At 37.3% G+C, this 19,557-nt stretch overlaps 1 protein-coding gene across 3 annotated transcripts in view; it reads right to left on the reverse strand.

Annotated features, from left to right (window-relative positions):
• KIF1B (kinesin family member 1B) overlaps positions 1 to 19,557 on the reverse strand; it is a 132,971-nt gene that overhangs the window by 112,677 nt on the left and 737 nt on the right. For all 3 annotated transcript variants that reach the window (XM_045546169.1, XM_045546171.1, XM_045546170.1), the window contains exon 2: positions 315 to 391. In XM_045546169.1, the coding sequence (XP_045402125.1) occupies positions 315 to 391 (77 nt within the window). The remainder of the gene's footprint in view (positions 1 to 314; positions 392 to 19,557) is intronic.

Below are 19,557 nucleotides of genomic sequence, written 5' to 3' on the forward strand. Positions count from 1 at the left end.
AATACGTCCTCAAGAGATGTCTATACGGGTATAAATTTGGTGTAGCTTCACTATAAATTTGGTATAAATTAAATCAGTTTTACATGTATGCATACGTATATGCACAAACTTTCCATCAACCAAGACATTTTATTAAGGAAAATACTTTATTCTTCAAATAGTATTCACTATATCAAAAAATGAAATCATGCTAGACCACACTTAAAAAGCAAGACTTGGACGGACTTGGACGTGCTCTCATGAAGAGAAAAGACAAACAGGAAAGGAAAGGGTCGTCAGGAGATGGTGGCACACTGCACCACAACTGTACTCACCGAGGTGTGAGACCAGTAGGAGTAGTCGAAGCTGAAGGATTTTGGAGCTTCCTTTGGGTTCTTTGGGTTAATAATACCTAGAGGATGAAAATGTTTGATTTTATCAGCTGCTCAGTTACAAGTTCTTTAAACATGATGTGATGTTATACGTTCAAAACATCCAAATCAGAAAATACATACCACTGAATCTGAACAGGGCAATCAAGAAGCATTTGTGTACATAATCACACTTTTAAGAGGTAATTTACATGTGGAACTTGAAAAAAAATCAGACCAACAATATTCACTGGGTATTCCAGTATTCAGAACAGAGCTTGATATAAAGTAGATGCTCAGTAAATATTCTGTGACTGAACGTTTATCTTCCTTAGGTAAGTTAGCAGCCAAAATTTGGAAGCGGGCCACATTACTATTTCAAGGTACCTCATAAGGCTTGAAATATTTCAACACATCAGAAATGAAACCCAGAAAATCACTCAATTTGAAATAAACTCTTTTTAAAGATCTTACTATTTCAGAAAAGCATTTGGTAATGAGGCATTCACTACAAAGATAGTCTTATTTCTGAAATTCACAGATGACAATAACAAATATGTAAGTTATCACGTATATGTATGTGTATATATGTATATACATGTATATAGTAGAATCACAGACTACTAAACCATGCGTACAATGTTATAAACAGAAAAATTATTTTTTGACTGAAAAGCATGAAGTCTCACTGCCCATATTAAAATTGATTTTTTGTGTAATTAATCCAGTCACACTATACTTCAGGGACAGACTGTGACTGCTGAATCTTAATCTCTCTCCCTTACTCATACACACAAAGATTTAGATCCTTATATTTCACATGGAACAGAACCTTTATAACGTGGTCATAAAATGTCAGAAGACTGGACATCTCAACCAATCCACTTCTCTAAGGCTGGGCCACATCCCAGGCTATCAGTGAGATCAGGATTAAAAAATAAATCTCCCTCAGACAGCTGCAGCTCAGGACACAAATAGCAACAGTTGCTACAGTGCTTAGTTCTCTTGCTGGATTCCACTGGGTATAGTCATACACTTATGTTCCAACCTCAAATGCTGACAGAGTATTAATAAGGCTCGCACTGCACATAGTCATGTGACGAGGAGACATAGTTCTAGAAAGAACATCTCCCCACACACAAATAGCAATCTAAGCAAAGAACTGTACTTCTAACCAAAGGATACTAAATACAAGATTTAAATAATAACAAACATTCATGGAACACTTACTGTGACCCTGGTACTTTCTGTCTACTAACCTATTTAATGCTCCCAACCATACAATGGGACAGATGTTTTTTATTATTCCCATTTTACAAATAAAGAAACCATTACAGAGAGGTTAAACTTACCCATGGCTCCAGAGCTAGCTAGTGGCAGATCCAGGATGTGAACTTGGAGTCTGGCTCCAGAGCTCACACTCTTAGCCAAGACACCATCACTTAAATGCTTATTCCCTACACACAGTGTTATAAGGCAAAAGGCAGTTCAGGCATTTTTATGGACATGCGTTTGCATCTATAAAAGTATATGGTCACCTACTGAAATGATACCACAGGCATTGTTTAAAACTCTCTTTATTTATTTAAAAGTGGGAACTATGAGGTTTATAGTTCCTAAAAGAGGAAAGACCACACACACACACACACACACACACACACACACACACACACACACACAACCAAGAAAATGGTAATTAGTGTCACACTGCATGAGCCAGATTCATGTTTCAGTGGCTTAGCGTAAGAACAATGTCAAAATATAGGGGTATGCCCTCTGAAGTTGTCTTCACCACTTAAAAACATGGTTACAATAAACACTTATAGACTCTGGGAATTTGCTGTCACAAACGTTAAGCCATTATTTCATTCAACCTTTTAGCTACCAATTCTGCCAAGAACAACTTAAGGAAGGACTAGTTCTCAGATCCTATCCCTTTGTTCTATTTTCTCCAGAAAAAAAAAAAAAAAAAACCGACACCAATGAGATAACTTCCTCGATTCTCACATGAAATCCTTTTCCTCTTCCTCAAAATTCCTTTCTCCCAGATCTCTGAAGCTTCTGAAACTAGTAAATTTCCCTAACTTACAGCTTCAAAACCAAGCTATTTTTTAAATAACTACCTCTTCTCAATAACAAAAATCTTTTTAACATGAATAAATTAAAATACAATTTTTAAGAGCTATTTATACAATAGTTTTGTCAAACAAGTTAAATTTACCCACAATATTTAAAAGATTTCCATTTGCAAATGAAAGATACACATACACAAGGTACTTTAGAACAAAGCAAAAATTCAATATTGTTGTTACCTCTTTTGGGGGGGGTGGGCATAGTGGAGACTTCAGAAAGTGGTGGTAATTTCTATATCTTAAGTTCTATACCTGTACTACAGGGTTGTTTATTCTTTATATTTACATATACACTGTATTAGCCTGAATATATAAAATATTTCCTATTAAAAAATTTTAAAGCCCTACACTTGTAAGTGAAAGAAGATTTTTATAAGGATAAAATAGTAATGAGAGCACTTGAGCTCATCACAACCCTTTAAAGCCCATAAACTCTACAATTACTTCCATGGTCAATGAATTAGTGCTTTCAAATAATGTCAAAGGATATTTCTTTCTGAATTAATAATGGTTGGGACCTAACTCACTTCCTCTAACCCAACTAAGAAACAGGATGTTTCCAAACATTAAAGGGGGGGAAGGGCAAGTACTTGTAATAAAATATAGGATTTGCAATAAAGGACCAGCATCAGTACCTACATATTGGTATCTTTTAATATTGTAAACATACGAAGAATAATTAAGAAATATATTTAGATGTTTTTGTGACCTTGAATATTACTGTGCTTTTGTGTCCTAAGACTGAGGTAATACCTAGTACGCAGTATGAAATGAATGAAGCACTATGCAAATGTTAATTTTAAAAAAAATAGGTATTTTATCTTCTTTTAAACTCAATATTTGGCAAGTATGATAATACTCCATTTGGTCTTTAAACTAAAGGAGGAAAGTTCACTAATTAATAAAGTAAGCTAAAGCATAATACAGGAATTCTGTTTCTTGGCAAGAGTCAAAGTAACATATTTGGCTCCTTTCTTAGATGTGCCAACAAATCTCGGGTGCTCCTACCACATCACAAATCCCTTAAGTACATGGACCATGGGTTACAGATCCCCTACACCAAACTCAGATGAATGTCCTCTAAATGCCATCTACATTAATTTAATCCTATACCATTTTCATGAGCATAAAGAGAAAAACAAGGCCAGACCCGGTGGCTCATGCCTGTAATCCTAGCAATCAGGGAGGCCAAGGCGGGAGGATCACTTGAGGTCAGGAGTTCGAGACTAGCCTGAGCAACAGCCAGACCCCTGTCTCTATAAAAAAAATAGAAAAATTAGCTGGGCACAGTGGCGTGCACCCGTAGTCCCAGCTACTCAAGAGGCTGAGACAGGACGATCGCTTCAGCCCATGAGTTTGAGGTTGCAGTGAGCTACGACGACCCCACTGCACTCTACCCAGAGTCATACAGCGAGACTGTCTCAAAAAAAAAAAAGAGAGGAGAGAAAAGAAAAGAAAAACAAAACAGCATATAACTGTGCAATATATACATAAAATACCAGTATATTTTACCAAATTTCACAGAAAGAATAGAGAGAGAATTGTATTACTAAAAGACTGGGCAACAATTAACATAGTGGTTCTTATATCAAGGTGGACTGAGCTAAAATACAGCGTGCAGAACTTCTCATTTGTTTCTCAGAAAGCATGCACATAAGAATGGAATTATAGTAACACATTCAATATATAACCATATTTTCACCAACAAAAAAGCTGTGACAAATGTAGTACCCACACCCAGGGTCATGTGTAATCAGCATATAGGCTTTGTCTAGGACAAGTTAACACTTTTCCTGCAAGGAATGGACTCCAAGAATATTTTTGAGGACTGGAATCACAATATAACTCTACTTTAAGTGTCATAGACTTCATATTGCTTTATGTCCTATAAAACTACTTTTTCGAGCTCATTTTCAAGGACCCTTTCAAACCTTCGGTGCCTAAAGCCTCCTTTTCAATCTAGGTTTCTCTGGACAGTGTACTCCAGACCTGGACCCACCACCACAAGCAACTTTCCACAGATGATGTGGGAGTCATCTTTGCCTTTCTTCTCTCACCCTCTACATCTGATCTTCCCTGTTCATTCTACTTTCAAAATAAATTCAGGAGGCTGGGCATGTAATCCCAGCACTTTGAGAGGCCCAGACAGGAGGATCACTTGAAGCCAGGAATTCAAGACCATCCTGGGCAACATAGAGACACCCCCGTCTCTACAAAAAATTTAAAAATTAGCGGGGTGTGGTGGGGCAAACCTGCAGTCCTAGCTACTTGGGAGGCTAAGGCAGGAGGATCAATTGAGTCCTAGAATCCAAAGTTACAGTGAACACATGATCGCATGATCACACCACTATACTCCAACCTGGATGACAGACCAAGACCCTGTCTCTAAAAAAAGTAAGTGTGTGTGTGTGTGTGTGTGCGTGTGTGTGTGTGTGTGTGTGTGTGTGTTTGTGTGTGGACCCCTCAGCTTCTCACCACCACCATCATTTCCACCCTGGTCCACACCTCCACTTCTCACTTGGATGACACAACACCCCTTAACCGAGCTATGGAGGCTGGACTGGAGAAGGGCACGAGCGGAATTGCACAGTCCAGATTACATAGAAAAAACACATCAACCACTTCAGAATGTTTGAGAACTTTGCTTGCCATTTGTATAATATAATAACACCCAAGAGAATTGCATCTGGCATCAGTAATCCATGAGTCCCAGTATGTGGTATATGCAGGGGCAGGGAGAGAAATGGGTCCATTCCTACATCAAAATCATTGTTTCTCTTGATCCAAGATTGAACTTTGTCTTACAATTTGACCCAATATTCAATGATCAAAAGGACAGTTGACCTAAAAAAATATATATATATATATATATATATATATATATTTAGGCGATTAAATATGAAATGTCCGATTTTGAATCAAAAGTGTAGTTTATTTTATCTCAAACAAGCAGCAGTACAATTAAGCAAAGTATGCACCTAAACTATCGACACAGTTTTGCCATCTTACTGGTAGCTTGTTTATGCCAGCAGTGAAGAGGCCTGGAGAACAAGTGCTGATAAAATCACAAAAGGCGTTTTCTACAGCTTGTTGAGAATTAATATTTTTCCTTTCAAGAAGTGGTCCAAAGCCTGGAAGAAGTGGTTGTCAGCTGGCGCAAGGTCTGGTGAATACAGTGGATGACAGAGAGTTTCCAAGTCCAGCTGCTGTAGTTTGAACAGCGTTGTTTGTGTGACATGTGGTAGAGCGTTGTTTCACAAGAGGATTGGCCTGTCTCTATTGACCAATCTCGGCTGCTTAATTGCAAGCATCCTCATTATTTCATCCAACTGGTTGCAGTAGACATCCACTGTAATTGATTGACCAGGTTTCATGAAGCTGCAGTGGAGAACACCAGTGCTGGACCACCAAACAGACACCATTAGCTTTTTTTGATGAATATTTGATTTTGGACTGTGTTTCAGCATTTCATCTTTATCCGACTATTGTTTTGATGCTTTCAATTGTCAAAAAGAATCCATTTTTCATCACATGTAACAATACGGTGAAGAAATGGTTCATCTTTATGTCATGACAGCAAAGAAAGGCAAGCTTCAAGACATTTATCTTCCGATGCTCATTTAATTCATGCGGTACCCATCTATCCAGCTTCTTTACCTTGTCCATTTGTTTCAAATGGTTCAATACTGTTTGAAGAGTAACGTCAAACCTTGCTGCTAATTCACACGTAGGTTAAAATGGATTTGTTTCCACTACAGCTTTCAGCTCATCATTATCCACCTTGGTCTTAGGTCTCCTGCATGGCTCATTTTCAAGATTAAAATCACTATAACAAACCATCGATGTGTTCATTAGCCACATCCTTCCCAAACACTTCATTGATGCTTTTAGTTGTCTGCTCTGCTTTGGCTCTACAACAGAACTCATATTTGAAAATAACATGAATTTTTGACTTATCCATGGTTTTACAAAAATTCCTCTAAAAAAATTTTGAATGATAATCACAAGCCAAAACATGAGTTTGAAAGACTGAGGATGTACCATCACAATAAAAATAAAACAAAAAGTGCCACAGTGAAATGTCAGAGATAGCAACTGTCAAACTGAGTACTTAAGGAAATCAGACATTTCATACTTAATAACCTAATATTTCTAGAAGACATTTTCAAAAAGTTTACCTAGAATACTATTACACAAAGGCTTTAAGATGACACCCCCACCCCCAAGTATTCAATATTATCCTAGGTTCACCTATAACTTTAGCATGTAATAAACTCTGTAAGCCTCAATTTTCTTATCTACAAAATAGGCACAATAATAATAGTGCCTAACTTTATAGAACTGTTGTTGAGAATTAATGACTAATCCATGTCAAGTTCTAGTTCAGGGCCTAGCACAAAGCAAATGTTCAAAATAGTCTTTCATTCAACAAATACTTGAGTGTTTACCATGCTCCAGAATTTCAGTATCTAGTTAAAACAAGTCCCTGCCTTCATGGAGCTTACATTCTAATAAGGGAGTCTGATAATTAACTAATAGAAATAGTTCAATGTTGGAAAGAAAAATAAAGCACAGTTAGGAGATAAGAGATGACAGTGGAAGTGGTAGCGGTGGCTATTTTAGATAAGAGCCCGTAGGTTGCTACCTTTGAGGAGGTGATATTTGAACACAGACCTGAATGAAGTTTAAGGAACAGCAAGACCACAATGTAGCTAGATGGGTAAACCACCATGAAATGTGAAATCAGATAGCTAGCCAGAGGCCAAATTCTGTGGGGCTTTGTGACCAATGTGAGGATTTTTAGTTTTATTATAAAAGTGACAGGAAGCCATGAAGGATTTTAAACAGAGGGGTGACATTATCCGATTTACATTTCAAAAATATGAATTGCTACTGCATGGGAACAAAGGCAGAAGCAGAGAGACAGGAAGCTACTGCAGTAACGATGTGGACTGGAGTAGAAATGGCAAAAAGTAATTGGATACAGGACATATTGTGAAGGCAAAATTGACAGGACTTATTGATGGACTGCATGTAGCCTGTGAGAAAAAGGGAGAAGGCAAGAGTAACTCCAATATTTTTGGTCTGAGAAACTAAAAAAATGGGTAAGAATGAAGGAGGAGACACTCTGCGTGAGCAGGGAGGAAAACAAGAGTTCTGTTTAGGACATGCTGAATTTGAGATGCTTCTTAGGCCTTCAAGAAGAGTTAAGTTAGCAGCTGGGTAGACAAGTCTAGACTTCTACAGAGAAGTCCAGACTGGAGAAAGGAGTTTGGGAGTCACCATCATCTGTATGACATTGAAAGCCTTGGAACTAGATGAAATCACCTAGGGGGTTTGTCTTCTCTGGGCAGAGAGAGATCTAAGGACAAAGGCCGTGTACACATTTAACCCAAGGGCTGAGAATGGCCTAGGACAGAGGTCCCCAACCTCTTTGGCACCAGGGACCAGTTTCGTAGAGACAATTTTTCCATAGGGGTGAGGGAGGGGGCAGGGAGTGCAGAGCTCAGGCAGTGGTGACATGGAGTGGCTGTAAATACAAATGAAACTTTGCTCACTTGCCCTCCCCTTTCCTAAATTTCATGAAAGACAGTTTTTCCACAGACCAGCAGGGGGGTGTGGGGGAGCCGAGCTCTGCAGTCCAGTCCCTAACAGGCCATGGACTGGTACTGGTCCTTGGCCCTGCGATTGGGGACTGCAGACCTGGTAGGAAGGAAGGCAATCAGAAGAGCATGAGGTACTAAAAGTCAAGAGATGGCAGTTTCAAGGAGGCAGTCAAGCTAGGCTCCTTACCATTATCACAATGATTATCATCACAACTCCTTTCAGAACTCCCTAGAGGCATGAGTCTTTGTTCAGGCTATCTCCTGATTTCCCTAATACTTTCTCTGCTCTCACTCATCTCTGGGCCTTAGCTCCCAGTTACTAACCAAATCCCATCTGGTTATCTGGTTTCAAGGCTGTTTTCCTCAGTTCTTCATGAGTCTGAAAGGCAGCCTTTTAGCATCTAAGACCTGAATGTATCTTTTCCCAAGTCCAAAGGCATTTATCCTCTCCTACAACCTTCACCTTTTCCCTTCTGTATTCTAACTTTTTATTCCTCATACTGTAACCAACATTAGTTACCTTAGGAGAGCAAGAGAAGAGAAGGACAGTGTCATTTTCACAAAGTCTGACTTGAAGACTCTTATCAAAGATAAACATAAATGCCTATAAAATGACAATCACAAAATGTTTCAAAGGTCTTAGTTTATTGATGAACCATATTTGACCATGTTCTCTTTCTTGGAGTTGCTTCAAGTCAAAATTAGCATTATGAGGTCTGTTAAATACCCCAATTTTACCCCATTTTCTCTTTGCCTTCTTTCCAACTGTTACTTCAGCATAAAGATGCAGAAATAACGTTTTAATTACTGAGCACTAGAAAATAAGGCAGTCAAAACAAGATTTGCACTTAAAAGCCTTTTTATTCTCCAGAATAAATTTATCTAATATCTCGAAGTCGCTATGTAGCAATTATAGTGTTGTTGGCAAACTACTAAAGATTTTACTAGCAACTATAATTAACATAGCAGTGTGGCAACACTGTAACTTTAACTTTACTACCAAAGCATGTTTTGGGCTTGTTGAAAATCCCAATGACATCTTCAGCACAACCTTCCTCCTATGTCAACAAAAGCCTCCTATGTCAACAATTAAGAAAAATGGCACACAATAAAAATATTTTATATGCCACTTATATCTTAAAACCATAGAACCAAAATCCATAGGCAGCCTCCTCCCCTCCTCGCAATATAAGAAATATATAGTAAAATAGAATAAAGCAGATTTAAGCAAAAGATCTATAATTACGAAGTTCCTTAATCATTTAAAATAACAGATTACTAATTTTATGAAAAAAGTATAAATGTACTATATTTGTTCGCCATATACTCAATCTCAGAGTATTAAAAAATAAATAAATATACAGTAGGAAAAAAAATCCTACAACTCTGCAGTATCACAGTGTGATCACTCTGATATAAAACATGCCAGCTGGCTGGGCGTGATGGCTCACATCTGTAATCCAGCACTTTGGGAGGCCCAAGCAGAGGATCACTTGAGGCTAGGATTTAAGATCAACCTGGGCAACACAGCACCTCTACAAAAAAAATTTTTTAATTAGCCAGGCACAGTGGTGCAAGCCTGTAGTCCTAGCTGCTAGGCAAGGTGGGAGGATCCCTTGAGCACAGGAGTTTGACGCTGCAGTGGTCTATGATCACACTACTGCACTTCCGCCTGGGTGACAGAGTGAGACCTTGTAGCTAAAAAAAATTAAAAATAAAAAAAAAGTTATTTATTGTATATTTCAAAATAACTAAGAATAGAATTGGAATGTTCCTAACACAAAGAAATAATAAGTGCTTGAGGAGATGGATATCCCAATCACTCTGATTTGATCATTACACATTGTATTCTTGTATCAAAATATCTCATGTACCCCATAAATATGTACAACTATTATGTATACATAACTAAAAATTAAAAATAATTTTTAAAAACAGGTATCAAAATTAATTTTAGTCCAACAGTTAAATTCAAATTAGATATCAACATTCAGTATTACTGCACAGAACAGTAAAACTTAATAATTATTTTGAGAGGTGATAAGAGGAGCACAGAGGTTAAGAGTAAGGGCTCTGGGGCCAGACAGTCCAAGTTCATTTTATAGTTCCCTTAATTCCTAGATATGTGAGCACAGGCAAATTAGCCAACAAACACCTCTTTACCTCAACTCCTTCATCAGTGAAATGGGGAAAATAACAGTACCTGTCATAGGATTACTGTGAAGATTACTGTGAGTTAAAATTTGTAAGTGGCTAATTGTGTCTGGCACAACTTAAGTGTTTGTTGCTGTTACTGTTGTTAATTACTAATTATAGTATTTTTCCCCAGTAAAAGGCAATTTAAAAGTAAAGGTTTTTGTTTTACCCTTCACCCATTTTTCCTCCTCAAGTTTATTCACAGTTAAAGGAGCTCTGTGGTATCAGACCAGAACAATGTGGTGGGGAAACAGTAAGTATATAATATTTCCTCATTGTGTTGCTTCTGCTAATTCTGGCCTTATAGTTTTCTGTTAACAAAAAGTGCTTCTCAGACATTCCCTACCTTTTACTGCCATATCCCTTTTACATGTTGGTCAACGACAGACCATATACAAAGGTTAGCAAGTACCACAGTAGTCCCGTAAGACTAAAATACCAGGGAGCGTACATTCAGGACAACTTGAGTCTATGCTCCAGGTTAACAAATAAAAATAAATATAAATATTTTTAAAAATTTACAAAAGATTAAAATATCATATTTTTTACTGTACCTTTTCTATGTTTAGGTATGTTTAAATACACAAGTACTCACCATTGTGTTACAGTTGCCTACAGTATTCAGTACAGTAACATGCTGTACAGGTTTGTAGCCCGGAAGCAATAGCTATATACCACATAGCCTAGCTGTATAGTAGGCTGTACCATTTAGGTTTGTATAGGTACACTCTATGGTGTTAGCACAACGACAAAATTGCCTAACAATGCATTTCTCAGAACAACATGTGACTGTATATAGATGGCCCTCCTCAGTGCTTTCCTAACAGTCACCATACTGCTTTGATTATTTGTCTCTGTCTAAAACAAGACTAAAATCTCTCTGAAAGCTTGATGGCCTCGAGGCCTAGGCTTGCTGAATAACAAAAACCTAATTTTCTATAGATACTCTCAAAAATCTAATATTTCTTATTTCTACCACCTATATCTACAAGGCATTCGTCCCTAAACAATACAACTAAGAACAGTTTTTAGCCTTTATAATACATAGGCCTTGACATACATACAGGTATTTTTACCAAAAATTAAATCTATGAACGCCTACTTTGCCTAACGTAGAACCAGAAGTAGCAGTCCCTTTCACGGTCTTGCTAATTGCATTCCAGACTTCGCTAGCTCCCATCGCAGTGCTTTACACTTCACTGGGCAACTACCAAAAGCAATCAGCACCATGTTATTGGCATGCACAAAAATGAACTCCAAAACATCTCTTGAGAGCTGCAAAGAAGGCATTAAAAAAAAAAAAAAAAAAACTAGGCATAGTTACTTTCTCCTGTGAGAAACCAACAAATGCACATATAAAGGCAGCTTGAAGTACAGTTTGGATTTTAATTAAGGCAACATCAAAAGACTAGAACAATAACATGTAAAGCAACAAAGAAAGAAGACTGGGTTTCCTACACAATGACTTTACCCAGTAGTCTAACAGAGACTGTTTTGATGTGAAAACAATTTAGGTAGTTGAAGAAGTTTAAGTTATATAATGCAGTAAAAAGCAGTCTCAAATACACAATAGCAAAAACACCCTCCAACTTAGTAATAGGTTCAATTATTTCTATCTTTAAACTTACATTCTCTTCTTCTGGATAGAGTGAAAAAATAAAGAAACTTACATTCTCACTGCAAATAACAATTTAGGTGCTAAAACTAACAACAAAAAACAACTTAAATAATTTTTCCAATACCATCCTATACAGTATACATGATTACATTTGATCTTCAGCCCCAGGATAGAAGGCTGGGTAGGCAACATCTTCATTTACTAAATGAGGAACCTAAGGCTCAAGCATCTGATAATAAGCGATGAATTAAATAAAGTATGATTCATAAGTATAACAGAATATTATATAGCTACTGAAATCATGTCCCTAAAGAATATTTAAGAAATGGGAAAATGCACCCAATATACTAATAAGTGGCCAAGGAGGCTACAAAGATTTGACAAAGCAAAAAGGGAGGTCTTTGCACAAACTTTAGCTTTTATTCTGAGAAGGGAACCATTTCAGAGTTTTGAACAAAAAAATAGTTCAACTTCCATTCTAAAATGATCACTCTAACAGCCAGCTGATCTGCTAGTTGAGACTAGACTGTTGAAGGAGAAGGGCAGAAACAACGGACCTGTTCGAAGGTTAGTGCAGGTGGTGGCAGTAGAGATGGTAAAAAGTGGTCAGATTTCGGGGAGATTCTGAGGCAAAGCCCAAAGGACTTTCTGATGGATTGCAGAGAGAGAACTCAAGGATGATTACATGATTTTTGCCCTGAGCAACTACAAAGATAGAGTTGCCACTGATTGAGCTGAGGGAGAATGCAGGGAGTAGAGTTGCAAAGGATATATCCAGAATTCACTTTTGGACATGTTAAGTTTGAAGTGTTTTAACAGACATGCAGGTAGAGATGGCAGGTAGACAGCCGCATAAACTGCCTTCTAAAAATAATTCCTTCCCCACCTGTATGGGGATCAAATTCTTCTTCACAGCACTCCCATGAAGTGGTTTCAAGCCTGAAGTGTCCAATAATGGAGGATTAGCTAAATAAAGTATGGCTCGTAAACACATCTGCACAGAATACTATACAACCATTAAAATCACAGGGTTTTTGTTTTGTTTTGCTTTGTTTTGTTTGAGACAGAGTCCACTCTTATCGCCCAGGCTAGAGTGCAGTGGTGTTATCATAGCTGGCTGCAACCTCAAACTCCTGGCCTCAAGCAATCCTCCCGCTTTGGCTTCCAAAGTGCTAGGATTATAGGCATGAGCCACTGCACCTGGCTAAAATCATGAATACTTAAGAATGTGATAAATAACAAATTTAATTAATAAATAACAGTAAGTATTTTACTGTTATTTAATTTGCAAGCTTTGTAGTAGGTGAAAAGAAAAAAGAAATTGTTCTATATACACATTCAGATCTTATTCTGCATGTACCAATTCATCTATTCATTCACTAAATGCTTATTATAATAAATAACAGGCACCAGTCTACACCTAGTGAGAACAAGACAGATATATTCTCTACCCTCATAGTTAACCCTCCCTATTAGAAAAGACAAATAATTAAATATACTATTATAGGCCAGACACAGTGGCTAACTCCTGTAATCCTAGCACTCTGGGAGGCCAAGGCAGGAGGATCACTTGAACTCAGGAGTTCCATACCAGCCTGAGCAATAGCAAGACCCCATCTCTACTAAAAATAGAAAAAATTAACTGGATGTGGTGGCACACGCCTGTAGTCCCAGTACTTGGGAGGCTGAGACAAGAGGATCACTTGAGCCCAGGAGTTTGAGGTTGCTGTAAGGTAGGCTGATGCCACAGCACTTTAGCCTGAGCAACAGAGCGAGACTATCTCACACACACAAAAGAACTATTATAATTAAATGGAATATAGCTGTGATAATGTTATATGCATTAAGACATGAATATTAAAGAACTAGAACAAGATAGGAAATATTTATTATTGAAATAGAGCACTCGTTTGAAGAGGTCACTTCTATTGATAAAGGAACATTAATAAATAACACTATTCTTAAAAAGATAGCTAACCACAATTTGTTCTTTAGGTAAAAATAAGCAGGTAGACTTAACCAAGGTCAGCCTTTGGATTAACTATGATATAATCTATTTAAGAATGAACTACAAATTCCTAAATCCATTCAATCCATCTTTACATTGATTTGTCATGTTACTAAAATTAAAGGATATATCACAAGAAGAAAGCAATATTTAATGTAGTTTCTGTAACATTTTCTAGCCATCCAACTCTATGCAATCCCCTTCCTGCACTTTAGTTGCAACTTGAGATGGTGCATCTAGATCCCTTATATTATTAAAAATGGCTCAATATCTATAAACACTATGGGTTTCCAATGTCTGTTCTGAATATCAAAACCTATAATTATGCTTAAAAAAACCAACAAAACTAGTTAATTATGATATACCTATATTATAGAACTTTATATAGTCACTGAAGTCATGTAGACAAATAAATACATGAAAAATATTAGAAGATGAAAAAGCTAAAAAATAATACATATTTTATAACCCAATTATGTAAAAAAAACAATGTGTAAAGGTATAAGGAAAAGATTAGAGAAATATACATCCAGATGTTAATGGTACATCTGAGTGGTAAAATTAAAAATAATTTTGCTTTGTGATTTCTGTATTTTCCAATTTTTTAATTGCTTTTGTTTTCAAAATAAAAGGTATTACACGTTATCTTTAAATTTTAAAACTAATTGGTTTATATAATTTATGGATATAATGAATAAATATGTTCAGTAAATTATACTGAAACAGGGGCAAAGACAGGTTGAACCAGTGCTGTGCCAGTTAACAAATTATCTTCCTTTTGTGTTTTTTTTTTTTCACTAATTAAAAGTATTAAACTATGAAGATGCCGAGCGTAGTGGCTGGCAACTGCAATCTCAGCTACTCAGGAGTCTGAGGCGGTAGGATCATTTGAGGCCAGGACTTCAAGACCAGCCTAGGCAACCTAGTAAGACCTCATCTACAAAAAAATAGAAAAATCAGCTGTGTATGGTGGCGTGTGCCTGTAGTCTCAGCTACTCAGGAGGCTGAGGCAGGAGGATCGCTTGAGCCCAGGAGTTTGAGGTTGCAGTGAGCAATGATGATGCCACTGGCCTCATGCCCAGGTAACAGAGCAAGACTCTGTCTCAAAAAAAAAAGGGGGGTGGCCTTGAGGATCACAGTCTTCCCCACCCTGCCACTGCTGAGGGACTGTGCCATCAGTTTAAGCCAACCTCCCTGAAGGAAGAGAAGGCCACTGACAGTGTGATACCTAGACCTTGTATAAACCTCTTTATCATCTTCTTACCTTCTTACATTCTAGTGAATAAATGAGAGTCATTTAATCAATCAATGTAAACGTGTTCCTTAAAAAGATCCTCTCTTTGGAAAAGAAAGGAGTGAAAACGTGGCTAGAAAATTTCAAAAAGAGCAGGCTGAGGGTAGGACTTGTGCTTCTGATATGATAAGCCCTGCTCCCTGGCATGAGTATACATCTCTATTAGCAAGAATAAGACTTTTAAATACTTAGTAGATACATAATAAATATATTTATAAAATATATGTAGAGTACAAACAATAACAATGAAACAAAACCCCAAGTACCCACCCATGAGTCACAGAACATGACCCTCCCAGATCTCTGTGTCCACCATACCTCTCAGGCACCACTATCATGAATTTTGTCATCATCGCCTTATTTTTCTTCATATTTTTACCATGTTTGTATGAGATAAAGAATATAGAGAAGAGTTTTGCATGTTTTGAGATATATGTAAACAAAATACAGTTTGCATTGTAACTTCCTTGTGTAGTATGACTTCTTTGTGTACGTGTGTGTAGAAATTCTTCTCTTTGCTATATTCTATTTTGTAAATGTACCATGATTTATTTACCCATTCCCCTGCTGACAGATACTAGAGCTACTTTCAGTTTTTTGCAATAAGAAAAAATAGTACTGTAAGGAGTTGAAATGCCCAAATCTTCAGCAGTTTTTAGTTACTTTCAGTAAAATGTAATGCATTTGTAGAGTTAAGGAAAGACACATGATTGAGTATGAGTGAGATATTCAGGAATGAATCCTGAAAAGAGGCAGGTTAAAAAAAAACCTGGAAATTCTATCTCTAAGGTTAGAGTATGTGGTATGGAGGTAGAGTAGTAGTAGCTGAAGAGTTGGCCTTCTTAGGCCACAATGTGAAAAACTTTGGATACTAAGTTGTGGAGTTTATATCACAGTCTGATTTAACTAATTACGTACTGGCTTATCCTGGAAAAAACTCAGGGAGACTTAATTCTGATTCTAAGCTAGTGATTTATTTTTTAGGCAGAGTTTTGCTCTAGCACCCCAAGTAGAATGCAGTAGCATCATCATAGCTCACTGCAACCTCAAACTGCTGGGCTCAAGCGATCCTCCTGCCTCAGCTTCCCAAGTAGCTGGGACTACAGGCGCTTGCCCCCATGCCCAGCTAATTTTTTTATTTTCTGTAGAGATGGGGTTCTCACTCTTGCTCAGGCTGGTCTCGAACTCCTGACCTCAGCGATCCTCCCACCTCAGTCTCCCAGACTGCTAGGATTACAGGCGTGAGCCACCGCGCCAGCCTAAGCTAGTGATTTTTAACTTTTTTTTGGAACATAGGTCTCTTTAAAATTAGTGTATTGAAAATGACTGCCCTCTCCCTAGGAAAATGTTGAAACATTTTGCATATAATTTCAAGGGGTTCCCACCTTTACAGATACTCAGAATTCCATCCATGGATCCCAGAAAAAGAAACACAGTTGAAATGCAAGTGAGAATCAGTTAATACCAATCAGAGAAAAACAAAAGACTAAAACTAACAAGAAAATACAGAATTACATAAAGACCAACCATCAAACCTCATTGGAACAACAAAAATCCATCAAATTTATTGTGTATTTCAAAACAGCTAGAAGAGGAGAATTGGAATGTTCCCAATCCATGGACAAATGTTTAAAGTAATGGATATCCAATTAGTACCCTGATTTGATCATTATACATTATAGATACGTATTAAACTATCGCATGTACTCCACAGATATGTGCCACTATTACATAGCAATTAAAAAGAAAACACTTAAAAAAATCCAACAGAAGGCCGGGCACGGTGGCTCACGCCTATAATCCTAGCACTCTGGGAGGCTGAGGCGGGAGGATAGCTCGAGCTCAGGAGTTCGAGACCAACCTGAGCAAGACCGAGATCCCGTCTCTACTAAAAATAGAAAGAAATTATATGGACAACTAAAAATATATATATAGAAAAATTAGCCAGGCATGGTGGCGCATGGCTGTAGTCCCAGCTACTGGGGAGGCTGAGGCAGAAGGATCGCTTGAGCCCAGGAGTTTGAGGTTGCTGTGAGCTAGGCTGATGCCATGGCACTCTAGCCAGGGCAAAAGAGTGAGACTCTGTCTCCAAAAAAAAAAAAAAAAATCCAACAGAATGCAGCAGTAGGCTATGGTTAAGGAGGTAAGAATAGAGCAGAGTTTTCTTTCCTGCCTCTTTATTATCCACAATGTTCACAAAGATAATTTATATATTTTTACATTTACTTTCATGTTGTTACATTTGTACTAGTAAAAACATACAAATTTAAATGCATTCCTTTCTAAATTCTTCTTTTCCAAATCTCCATTTTATCCCTGCCCTTCCTCTACCCAAATTTTCAATAGTGGACATGAACTTATTCTTTGTACTAGTTATGATGTGCAACATTTGGTTTAGAAATGTATGTATGTGAATGAAAAAGCCTTAAAAAACATACAATCTAAGCAACAAATAGGAAAAAAAATCAGAGTTACTTCTATCCCACTAAGATTGGGCATTTGAAAAAAAAAAAAAAACCTGGACAAAGGAAGATTGATAAATATACATGAATGAGATTTACCAAAGGACAAGAGACAGAATCCTGTGGTTAAAGACAAAGCAACATATTACAGTTCAGTCTCCTGATAAGTGTATCTCACATCATAAGTGAAAACCAACTTTATCCACCTCCTGTTTTGAGGGAATTTATGCAGATTCCATATCCCCAGATTTACACATATAACCTAACCATAAATGTGAGCAGTTAGATCATTAACTGTGCCCCATTTTCCTCTTTACAAAGTAATTAGACAATAAGAAATGCTTCCGAAGTGGCAGAAACTTGGAATATAATGGGATATTACTGAACAAAGCCACTTATACGTGCTTGGGACTCCAAAGTGTCAAGGCAGAAACATTTATCTGTGCCATAGAAAATATTTCCTACAAGACCAGAAAGTCCTTAAATATAATGGCTACTACTCAGTTTTCAGATTTGGCACATTCCCGAAAGTACTCTTCATACTCTTCTACTTTTTCATAAGAGACTTTACGGCAGGAACATTCCATTGCATTCCATCTACAACCAGCTATAATCCTTGCGAGCAGCAGTCCAGGCCAGCTTGCCAGCATAGCAGTCTTTTTAAAGCAGCTAACACATGTGGCTATAGTATATTCATTTCCAACAATTCTATGTTCAAAATGCATGCACTCTTCCAATCTAAGCCCAGTGGTTTTTTTAAAAACAAGCTATTAATACTTTCTAAACATAGCATCTTTCATACAAATGCCTCATTTCAAATCTCTCACTGAAAAATTATTTGGATTACGTATTAGTCAAATTACTACAAAATTGCTATAAAAGATCAAAAACAGAAACAGAAAACCTAAGTAGAGAACAAAATGCCAAAAAATTCTAGAGGAAAAAGTTTCACATACAATAGATATGATAGTTCTCATGTGATTAGTTGCTTTCCAAGAACAGATAACTCAGGAACCAAATGATCCCAAATCTCTGTGCCATGACAAAATTAAATATTTAGGTAGAAAACTAACCCTGATTTTTTCAAGGCTGATTCATCTAATGAGATTTTTTTTTTTTTAAATAGAGATAGGGTCTCCCTATGTTGCTCAGGCTGGTCTCAAACTCCTGCGCTCAAGCAATCCTCTCACCTCTGTCTCTCGAGTAGCTGGGACTATAGGCACACATGACTTTTTTTTTTTTTTTGTAGAGACAGGGTCTTGAACTCCTGTTCTAAAGGAAGCTGCCCCTCAACATACACACACCTGGGCCTCCCAAAGTGCTGGGATTACAGGTGTGAGCCACTGTACCCAGCCTTGAGACATAATTTATATACCACAAAGTTCACTCATTTACAGTGTACAATTCAATGTTGACTTTCACATCTCTCTTTGACAATTATTCGTGGGATACAATCCACAGAATCATTTTGCCACAATGGTTGACAAAGAAAGGTAAAACACAATGGTATGGCCATTTAGATTCCTACTTTTGAATCTTTCTTAAAAAAAAGATTGTTTTAAGCCCTATCTATCAAGTTCAGAGAAGAGTAATAAGCAATGGAATGTTCAAAGTTATACATGAACTACCTGAAATGTAGGCTGCAATATCTAGCTAGATTTTTGTGGAATAAATATTTCCCACTGGAAGACTCCTTTGCACACAGAACACTAGCAAATGGCGCACAAGCAGATGAGGTCAGAATGGTTACTTCAGCAGTAACTTGTGTCCGAAAGAGTGATGATTCTGCTTTATCACAAAAATACAGATTTAAAGATAGCAGAGTCTATCTCTATTTTGAGTAATAATTTGCCTACAGACCCGTATCAAGTATTTTGGTAGTGCAGGTACA

This window comes from Lemur catta, chromosome 3 (genome assembly GCF_020740605.2).
Source record: "Lemur catta isolate mLemCat1 chromosome 3, mLemCat1.pri, whole genome shotgun sequence".
In the NCBI taxonomy this organism is placed as follows: Eukaryota; Metazoa; Chordata; class Mammalia; order Primates; family Lemuridae; genus Lemur; species Lemur catta.